This window comes from Sinocyclocheilus grahami, unplaced genomic scaffold (genome assembly GCF_001515645.1).
Source record: "Sinocyclocheilus grahami isolate Dianchi unplaced genomic scaffold, SAMN03320097.WGS_v1.1 scaffold43.1, whole genome shotgun sequence".
NCBI lineage: Eukaryota > Metazoa > Chordata > Actinopteri > Cypriniformes > Cyprinidae > Sinocyclocheilus > Sinocyclocheilus grahami.
Genome location: NW_015505222.1, coordinates 1,844,081 through 1,854,873, shown reverse-complemented (window position 1 = coordinate 1,854,873; position 10,793 = coordinate 1,844,081). Strand labels below are relative to the sequence as shown.

Here is a 10,793-nt window from a genome sequence, read left to right as displayed (position 1 = left end):
AAAAACTAATATTTCTAATTGAATAATTTTTATTTCTCAATAATAATAATAATAATTCACAGTAAAATTAAAATAGTGTTCAAGAAAAACAATATTATTATTTTTATTATTATTATCATGATTATTGATAAATAATTATTCAAGTAAGAAATATTAGTATTGTCATATTTACTGTAAAATTAAACATCAAGTATTTAAGAAAGACATATGTTTAATCAATTAAAAGCAGTCTGAGATTTAATAAACAGACTGTATCACAAATTCAGTTTTATTTTGATGAATCGTGCAGCCCAAGCTAATAGGCTTTTAGTTTAAGTCACAGCCATCAACTACGAGTTTTTACTTGCTCTTGCTAGTCGGGAAAAGTCTAGGCAGCTGGTATGTGCTCGTTCTAGAGAGCATTTGATTGGCTAAAAATGTAGATATGCCCATGAGTGCAAGATGATGTCATCAACACTTTGGTCCATATATAGATGGGATTTAGTGAGATTTCACTGTGGTTGGGGCTACCGTAGTATGAGGTGACAAATACAAACCAAGTTAACAGCAAAATGACTAAATCTAGCAGCTGGTTAGGACGGATTAATACGGAATATACTTATGGAGAAATGGGTGAGAAATGGACAAGAAACAGACGAGATGGAGACAGAAACAGGCAGCGAGGTTTAGGAGAAGTCCCACATGCCGTCCTCTGGTTCGGTGGGTGACGGCGCGTTGCAGGTCTGGGTGGGCGTTTCGGATGGAGGCGTGCCTGGAGGACAAGACACTGGCACGGCCGGATACATCAAACTGAGGAAAGAGTCCCTTGTGTGTTTCTTCACCTGGAAGATCAATACAGATCAATACATGAATTACTTTAGGCAACACTGTAAGACTGAAGACAGGATCGAGTTTATGACAGCTTGATGAAAGGCTGAATGTACCTGTCTGAAGAAGGGATGAGTGAGGAGAGCTGTCGCAGACGGCCTGAATGACAAACACACACATAATACACAGGGTTCAATAAAGGAAAAAAGGTTTATTTTTATATTTTAGATATTTTCATCAGCTCTGGACAGGGTGCAAAATTTACATTTTATCATTTTATGTATATATATAACTCTTGCATGCTCTTTAAAACATTTTCCTCCAACTCTAACAGCTGATGAACCATCAGTGCACAATTTTCCACACCACAATCAGTCAAGCACATCTTACCAGCAAACATACACTCGTTCACATCCTTCTTTTCACTCTCTGAGGCAGAAGTCTCCAAAACTCATCCTTTCTAATCATCCTGCTACTTGTCCGCTTGATCCTATTCCATCTCATCTCCTTCAAGCCATTTCTCCTGCAGTTGTACCTGCACTCACTCACATCATTAACACATCCCTTCACACTGGTGTTTTTCCCTCAGCATTTAGACAGGCTCGTATAACCCCACTACTTAAGAAACCCTTAACCCATGTCTTTTAGAGAACTACAGACCGGTTTCTAGGGCTGTGCAATTAATCGCATGCGATTGTCATGCGCATCTCGTCAGTAAAGCCGGTCCCGTGATTAGTAGTAAATCTCCATCACCTGATTTCAGATTGAGCGGCATTCACTACACAGAGCCGTAGTTCACTGACAATTAGGCAATATCGCATTCATACTCACAGATGAATCGCATTCGATTATGAACACAATATCACCTAGCTTGTCAGTGAACTAAGGCTCTGTGTATTAAATGCCGTTCCATCTGAAAGCACGTGATGGAGATTTACTACCAATCATGAAACCGGCTTTACTGATGAGATGCGCATGACAATCGCATGCGATTAATTGCACAGCCCTACCAGTTTCCCTTCTTCCTTTCATTGCAAAAACACTTGAACGAGCTGTGCTCAACCAAGTCTCTGCCTTTCTCACACAGAACAACCTCCTCGACAGCAACCAGTCTGGTTTTAGAAGTGGACATTCAACTGAGACTGCCTTGTTCTCAGTTATTGAAGCCCTAAGACTGGCCAGAGCGGATTCCAAATCTTCAATACTTATCTTGCTGGATCTGTCTGCTGCTTTTGACATGGTTAACCACCAGATTCTCCTGTCAAACCTATGGGCAAAGGGCATCTCAGGAACCGCACTCCAGCGGTTTGAGTTTTACCTCTCAGATAGGTGCTTCAAGGTATCTTGGAGAGGTGAGGTGTCCAAGTCGCAACATCTAACTACTGGGGTGCCTCAGGGCTCAGTTCTTGGACCACTTCTCTGCTCTGTCTACATGGCTTCACTAGGCTCTGTCATTCAGAAACATGGCTTTTCATACCACTGCTATGCTGATGACACTCAACTCTACCTCTCATTCCATCCTGATGATCCGACGATAGCTGCTCGCATCTCAGCTTGTCTAGCAGACATTTCTTACTGGATCATCACCTTCAACTCAACCTGGCTAAGACAGAACTGCTTGTGGTTCCATCAAACCCATCGTTTCATCACAATTTCACCATCCAGTTAGGCACATCAACCATAACTCCTTCAAAAACAGCCAGAAACCTTGGAGTTATGATTGATGATCAGCTGAATTTCTCAGACCACATTGCTAAAACAGCCCGGTCCTGCAGATTTGCTTTATTCAACATCAAGAAGATCAGGCCCTTTCTTTCGGAAAATGCTTCACAACTCCTTGTTCAAGCTCTTGTTCTGTCTAGGGTGGACTATTGCAATGCTCTCTTGGCAGGTCTTCCAGCCAGTTCTATCAAACCTTTACAATTAATCCAGAACGCGGCAGCAATATTAATTTTTAACGAGCCGAAAAGAATGCACGTCACACCTCTGTTTATCAATTTGCACTGGTTACCAAAAAAATACACATAAAATTCAAGGCATTAATGTTTGCCGACAAAACCACCACTGGCTCTGCACCCCTTTACCTAAATTCATTACTTCAGACTTAAGTAGAAGAACTGCAGTACCAGAGTGGGCGGCATGTCCTGGAATGGCACTCTGCCACTGACCAGCTCACACACCACGATTCCCAGACTGTAGATGTCTGACTTCACTCCATAGCCGTGAAGATCCTTCATCACAGAAAGAGAGACACAAAAAAACCCAGCATAAATTCTCATGAAGCTCAATGTTTAGAACTGATGTTGACCAGGCCTTATAAATAAGAATGTACAATTTATTAGTAATATATCAGTTATCAGCCAATATTAGTGATTTTTTTAAATGTATTCTTCTCAGTGTTATTTTAGTATTAAGAAATTAGTATACATTTTCAAAGAAACTTTTTATATACATATATACACACACACATATATATATATTCTGTTTTCATTTTAATTTGTAGTGCATTTTTGTAAATGTAGTTTTTTTTACATAGCCGTGAAGATCCTTCATCACAGAAAGAGAGACACAAAAAAAACCAGCATAAATTCTCATGAAGCTCAATGTTTAGAACTGATGTTGACCAGGCCTTATAAATAAGAATGTACAATTTATTAGTAATATATCAGTTATCAGCCAATATTAGTGATTTTTTAAAATGTATTCTTCTCAGTGTTATTTTAGTATTAAGAAATTAGTATACATTTTCAAAGAAACTTTTTATATACATATATACACACACACACACACACATATATATATATATATTCTGTTTTCATTTTAATTTGTAGTGCATTTTTGTAAATTTAGTTTTTTTTTGTCTATATAGGTTTTATTATTATTATTTATTAATTTATTTCAGTTTTAGTTTCAAGATAATTTAGTACATCAAGTTAAAGTTGAAAAATAAAATAAAATAAAAAATGGTAAGCGTTTGATAAGATTTGTTAAACGTAAATGAGAAATGTTGAAATAACTCACTGAAATAAAGGATGTTAAAATTAATAAATAAAGTATGTAAGTTAGTTTAAAAGTTTGCGGTGTGTAAGATTTATTTATGTTTTTTTTTTTTTCATTTATCTGCATTTTTATCAAAAATACAGCAAAAAAGTAATATTGTAAAATATTATTTTACAATATTTTGTATTTAGTTTTCTATTTCAATATATATTTTAAAATGCAATTTATTCCTGAGATGGCATTTTCAACATAATTACTCCAGAAATCTTTTGTCACATTAATAAATAATGTCGGTTTTGGTCAATTTAATGTGTCCTTGCTAAACAAAGTATTAATTTCTTCTTCAAAAAAAAAAGAATGATAGCGTGTATATGAGATCGTTTTGGATGTTTAATTGTGCGTGCTCATTTTTCACATTTAGAATACCTGTGCCACAATCTAATCAAGTTAATTTTTTTTTTATTTGTAATAATTTTGAAATAATTTGTAAAAGTTGTCTTGCTGTTTATACCTAGTTTTTTGTTATAAACAGTCTATAACGCTACTGTTGGGAACAGCTTTCACGTGTGGACGGTGTGTGAACGTCACCTGTCGCAGCAGCTCCGGACTCAGCCAGGGCAGCAGAGACGGGCTGTGCTGAGGCATGTCAAACACGGCTCTCATCCTCTTGCCATCCTTCATCAGACTGTACACACTCTGCAGCCCCGACAAACACACACGGCCTTCAGCTGACAGCAGCACATGACTCGCCTTCACACCCCTGCAGGACACACCAGGTGAGGAGACCACATTCAGTCGGGTTTCTCGTCACTGTGAAACAGTCATCGTGTGCTCACCTGTGCACGTAACCCATGTGATGCAGGTACTCCAGCGCTCGGAGCACCCCGTACAGCAGGTACGCTATCAGAGACTCGCTCATTCCGTCCGGAAAATACGACCTGAGCAGAGAGTCTGCAGAACCTGAATGAGACGTGTGCGGAGAGGGAAATGAAACAAGGATGGGAAAAGAAAGAGGATGTTCTGTGAATTCCAGGTGACTCTTACCGTAGCTCATGAGAGGAGACAGCACCCAGAGCTGACAGCACGAGCTGAACACCAGTCTGGACGTCAGCAGGTTTGGGTGACGGAACAGTCTGGACCGCAGAACCTCATTCTGCAAATAATACACATAACTATAAATGCATAAGATTTGTGTGTACGCTTCTAAAATTCTGAAAATGTCCCACAAATACAGTCAGTCCTCTTAAAGCAATAGTTGAATCATCATTACAAGGGCAAATAATGACAGAATGACAGAAACTATTGCTTTAACACATTCCAAAAAATTAGCATTCCGTCATTATTTACTCCCTCTCATATTGTTGCGAACCCAAATGCTGTTATATTTGCTTCGAATAATGACATTATTGTCAATCTGTTTCATGGAATGGCTTTTAAAAAAAACGTAAAATATAAGTCTTATAGGCTACTTTTTTATTATTTATTTATTCTTTTTATTTTGGCATTTTTGGAAGTTTACTCCATACATCAACAGTCCCTATGAAAACAGTTCCATGTAACATTAAACTAAAAATTTTTTTTTTTATTATATACATATTTATGTATGCAACATGTTTTCATTATTAAAATGTAATTGATTTTCACTTCAACAATGCTCTTGTAAACATAATATAAATATTATTTTCAAATATATATATTAGTGCTGTCAAATGATTAATCGCATTCAAAATAGAAGTTTTTTTTTATATGATATACAGTAGTCAACATTTGAAGTGGATCAAAACAATTAATCAAAGTTGACAAGAACGCATTTTGGTTTGAGGTTTTAGAAAAAAAATTTGACTACTGTATGTATGCGTACTGTGTTTATTTATTATGCATATATAAATACACACACATACTGAATATATTTTGAAAATATTTACATGTATATACATTTATATAATTATATTTTTTATTTAATATAAATATATATAATATATAAACATCATATTTTTCTTAAATATAAACATGCACGTGTTTGTCTTTATATATACATAATAAATATACACAGTACACACTCATATATTATGTAAACAAAAACCTTTATTTTGGATGCGATTAATCGTTTGACAGCACTAATATATATTAGTGCTGTCAAACGACTATATATATTCATTCATTCCTTTTATTTTAGCCCATTTTATATATATATATATGTGTGACCCTGGAGCACAAAAGCAGTCATAAGTCGCTATTCATTCATTCCTTTTATTTTAGCCCATTTTATATATATATATATGTGTGACCCTGGAGCACAAAAGCAGTGTTAAGTCGCTGGGGTATATTTGTAGCAATAGCCAAAAATACATTGTATGGGTCAAAATTATTGATTTCTTTTATGCCAAAAATAATTAGGATATTAAATAAATATTATGCTGCATGAACATATTTAGTAAATTTCCTATCGTAAATATAACAAAACTTCATTTTTGATTGCTAATATGCATTGCTAAGAACTTCATTTGGACAACTTTAAAGGCAATTTTCTCAATATTTAGATTTTTTTGCACCCTCAGATTCCAGATTTTCAAATAGTTGCATCTCTGCCAAATATTGTCCTATCCTAACAAACCATACATCAACGGATAGTTATTCAGCTTTGATATGATGCATAAATCTCAATTTAAAAATAAATTGACCCTTATGACTGGTTTTGTGGTCCAGGGTCACATATATACACACACACATAAAATGTATTATATCATTTATAAATGTATCATATATACAGTATACAATATATAAATTACATATATTTACTTTATTTATTATTTTAGAATAATGATGTTGCACGCACACAATTATAATAAATGAGCATTTCACAATTAAATAAATAAATACATAAATCAACAGAAATGCTGCAAAGATTGTAAATGCAATTCCATAAAAGCCTGATGTATCAAATATGAACAATTACCCCCCCCAAAAAGTTATCAAAGTTTCAATAGACAATGTGATAATAAAAAAAATGACTACAATTTAATATGCCATGCTTTATTAAAAAAAACTACAATCCAATACAGCTTCATTTTAAAATGGTAGAAATCAGCGTGATGTTCTCATAAGTATGTACACACCATCAGCTGCAGCAGCTCATCTTCTGTACACTCATCCAGGTTAGTGTTTTTCACCGCCACCAGCCGGCCAGACGGTGTGTGTCGAGCCATGCTCACCTGACTGAGGTTATTAAATCCCCGGCCTGTCCACAGACAGAGGACAAAACACAGCGATATAAACACATGATATAGACATGAGACTTCAGGGAGTAGCTAACACACACCATATACTGTATAAAGTAGGTTACGGTCATTACCCAGTTGTGAGAGCAGCTGATAGTGGGCGGGGTTAGTGGAAAGATCTGTGATGTCATCTTCATCCGTCAACACAGAACACGGAGAGACATCACTGCTCTGTCACACACACATAACACAGCACACAAACACACATGAACAAACATATAGCACACACACACACACACACACACACACTACTCTACCTGATAAAACACTCCACACAATGCTGGTCGTGTTTACTGGGTTATTCTAGGGAAGAATCAAATATAAACAGAACATAATAAGACAGTTCCTGTCCTGTGCCTAACACTAATGTGATGCTAGAGGAACTGTTGCTTCCAGAGACTGGAGATGGAAAGGTCATGGATGAAGTCGCCTCTGTTTTCTGGCCTCAGATCAGTTTTATTAAAAAGTGCTATTATTGTAAACCAAAACTTACAAAAAAAATAAAATAAAATTGTTCATTGAAATAAAACTGAAATAAATATAAATATGGTAGGACTTTACAGAGTTTTGCCCTTAATAAACTTTGTTGTTGTAGTAATTATGTTTAGGGATAAGGGATGTAGAATATGGTCATATATGCAGAATAAGGCATTAATATGTGCTTTATACACACTAATAAACAGCCAATTTGCTAGTAATATGCATGCTAATAAGCAACCAGTTAATAGTGAGTAGTATTCCCTAAACTAAAGTGTAACCATAAATGAAAATGAGAAATGTTGCCTTGGCAACAAACAAAAAATTACTGATTGGAAATAAATCAAATTGAGAAAATAAATTAAACTAAACTAAATAAATAAATACACACCATTATTTAATACAAATTAAATTAATTATTTAAAATCAATTAAAATTAAAACTTAAAATATAAAAATAAAAGCTCATTCAAAATATTGGTAAAAACTATAATAGTATATTATAATACTAAAATAACACTACTGAGAAACACGGATCTTTTGCAGATCAGAATATTTGTAGTTAAGATGGAGGTTAGTGGGTGTAGAATATTTCAAGGTATCAATTGAAATGAGGGAATAACATAAAAAGCATTTCAGAAATGGCATATAAATTTCATGTTCATGCATTCCCTGCGAATCAAACACAGCTTTGGTGCTGCTAGTGCCATTGAACCACAGTAGCAGTGCTTTCAAATAAGACATTTTTCAAAATGTATATTAAACATAGTAATTAATTACACAGTCCATAATGCTTTATTGGAGCTCATTCAATCCTTCATAAGTACAAGTCTTGAACCTCCAGGTTTTTTGCTTTGAATAATTTTGTAATATTGCAATTCATAGTTGACATGCATTACATAGCTGAGAACTCTAGGGGGTGATAGAGTTATATTCAAATCACTGTGCCATTAAACTAGATTCGTAATTATTCAGGTAGCTTCTATAAACATGTCAACATTTTAGACTTTAAGTTCTTAAGCCTATAACGTTTGAAGCATTTTTGGAAAAGCCTCTTTAGACCATGAATGGGAAAGTTGCCAAGATCACTGCAGTCAAACACCAAATATTTCTGCCACAGGATGAGAAAATCTAAAGACAACCCACAGTATCCCTTCAGCCAAAAACACAGGACAACAGCACAAGTGAGCTTTCATCCAGAACGATGGAACAGAAGCACTGCTTTGTGATGCCCAATACAATGGATCCACTCAGATCAAACTTGAGCACAACCTGAAGCTCACTGGAGTTTGTGATTATGCGATGATGTTTCACTGGCGTGACTGTGCTCTCTCATATCCTACAAGGCTTTTCACACTGACAGCTATTTGCAGCGGCAAAGCAAACGGAAGTCATTCATTTGAAATCAGAGTCTGTGTGTGATTTGAGGCGACGTGGGCAACAGCGGCCGACGGCAATGCGACAAACTATGATGCAGCAACTACCAAAGTGATCTACTGATACAGTCTCATACAGCAGACAAACACGAACTACAAATGGCACAATACTCAAATAAGTGTCATTCAGAGTGCGTTTCAATTTCTGAATAGTTTTTATTTGAATTCATAGAAGCAGAAAATGAAATTTAACGGAATACGGGGCATTTCCAAAATAATTGAATTTATATATTTGTTTATTGCAAATGATAGTGGGAAAACATTCACTGTAATTTCCCAGAATTTACTCCAGATTTTGATGTAAAAAAATATTTTTAAAGAACTACCTAAATACAATGCAATAAACATTTTGTACATTTTGCACACAAAAAAAAAGTATTTTCAGTATTTATTTATCAATCAGTATTAATTGATTAATTTATTTATTTTTGTTGCCATGCAGTATAATCATCAACGGTTATATTCTTGGAAAGAAATAAAAAAGTATTTTAAGAAATAAATATCTTTATTCAGCAAGGATGCATTAAATTGATCAAGTGGCAGTAAAGACATTTACTGTATATTGTTACAAAAATATATTTCAAATAAATGCTATCCTTCTGAACTTTCTATTTATCAAAAATCCTTCAACAATAATATTATGCAGAACAACTGTATTTAACATTGATAATAATCAGAAATGTTTCTCGAGCAGCAAATCGGCATATTAGAATGATTTCTGAAGATCGTGTGACACTGTAGACTGGAGTAATGATGCTGAAAATCCAGCTTTGATCACAGGAATAAATTACATTTTAAAATATATCACATGAATTATAATAATATTTCACGATATTACCGTTTTTACTGTATTTTGGATCAAATAAATGCAGTCTTGGTGAGCATAAAAGGCTTCTTTCAAAACACTATCAACCCAAAACCTTTGAACGGTAGTGTATATGATATGTCATTTGGATTTTGCATATTTCCCATTGTTCCTATTCAAACGTTATTTCAACGCACTGTGTTTTGTGACAAATTCAAATTCTCCCTCCAACATGAACCAGCTCCTAAATTCTGAATTTTTCCTCAATCCCGCTAACGGCCCACAGTAGTGCAGTAATTGAATCGGTGTCAGTGTGAATCTCTCTTGAATGGCTCGTCTGAAGAAGACAAAAGTCAATGCCTGTTACCTTCAAACACACTGAAGCTCACACTGGGCTCTATTGTTAGATTCTACTGACCGAGCACTGCCGGCTGATGTCTTCATACTGCTCCTCTATGCTGATGGGCTGGACTTGTGAGTGGGAGGAGATACAGGTGCAGTCCTGAGGGGAAGAGGGGAGGAGACATGAGACACGCCCCCCACCCCACAAATGAATATGGAGATGAATACGACAATATCCACAGTATGAATATGCATGAATTGAGCAAGGGTGGGCTGAAGGGCAAAGACACGGCAAAAGGAGGAGATGATTATGGAAATGCTGCGGTGCAGAGTCAGCCTTGCCATGTGTGATTAACTCATGGTTAAAGGAATTGTCCGTTTTCGACGCAAAACATGAAACAATTTTTGTTTGTTTTTACAAACTGAACCCGGAACATTTCTTTATGACGTTAAAGGAATAGTTCACCCAAAAACTAAACTTTGCTGAGAATTTACTCACACTCAGGCTAATCAAGATATAGATGAGTTTGTTTCTTCATCAGATTTGGAGAAATGTAGCATCGCATCACTTGCTCACCAGTGGGTCCTCTGCAGTGAATGGGTGCCGTCAGAATGAGAGTCCAAACAGCTGATAAAAACATCACAATAA

The 10,793-nt window shown here is 35.5% G+C and overlaps 1 protein-coding gene across 1 annotated transcript in view; it reads right to left on the bottom strand.

The window, feature by feature from the left end:
- Positions 1 to 206: 206 nt before the first annotated feature.
- stradb (STE20 related adaptor beta) overlaps positions 207 to 10,793 on the bottom strand; it is a 16,000-nt gene continuing 5,413 nt past the window's right edge. Inside the window, exons 5-13 of the mRNA XM_016268154.1 lie at positions 7,160 to 7,256; positions 6,924 to 7,045; positions 4,852 to 4,960; positions 4,644 to 4,767; positions 4,396 to 4,567; positions 2,934 to 3,038; positions 1,198 to 1,220; positions 924 to 966; positions 207 to 821 (exon numbers count right to left, since the gene is read on the bottom strand). Of these exons, the coding sequence (XP_016123640.1) occupies positions 666 to 821; positions 924 to 966; positions 1,198 to 1,220; positions 2,934 to 3,038; positions 4,396 to 4,567; positions 4,644 to 4,767; positions 4,852 to 4,960; positions 6,924 to 7,045; positions 7,160 to 7,256 (951 nt within the window). The 3' untranslated portion in view covers positions 207 to 665. The remainder of the gene's footprint in view (positions 822 to 923; positions 967 to 1,197; positions 1,221 to 2,933; positions 3,039 to 4,395; positions 4,568 to 4,643; positions 4,768 to 4,851; positions 4,961 to 6,923; positions 7,046 to 7,159; positions 7,257 to 10,793) is intronic.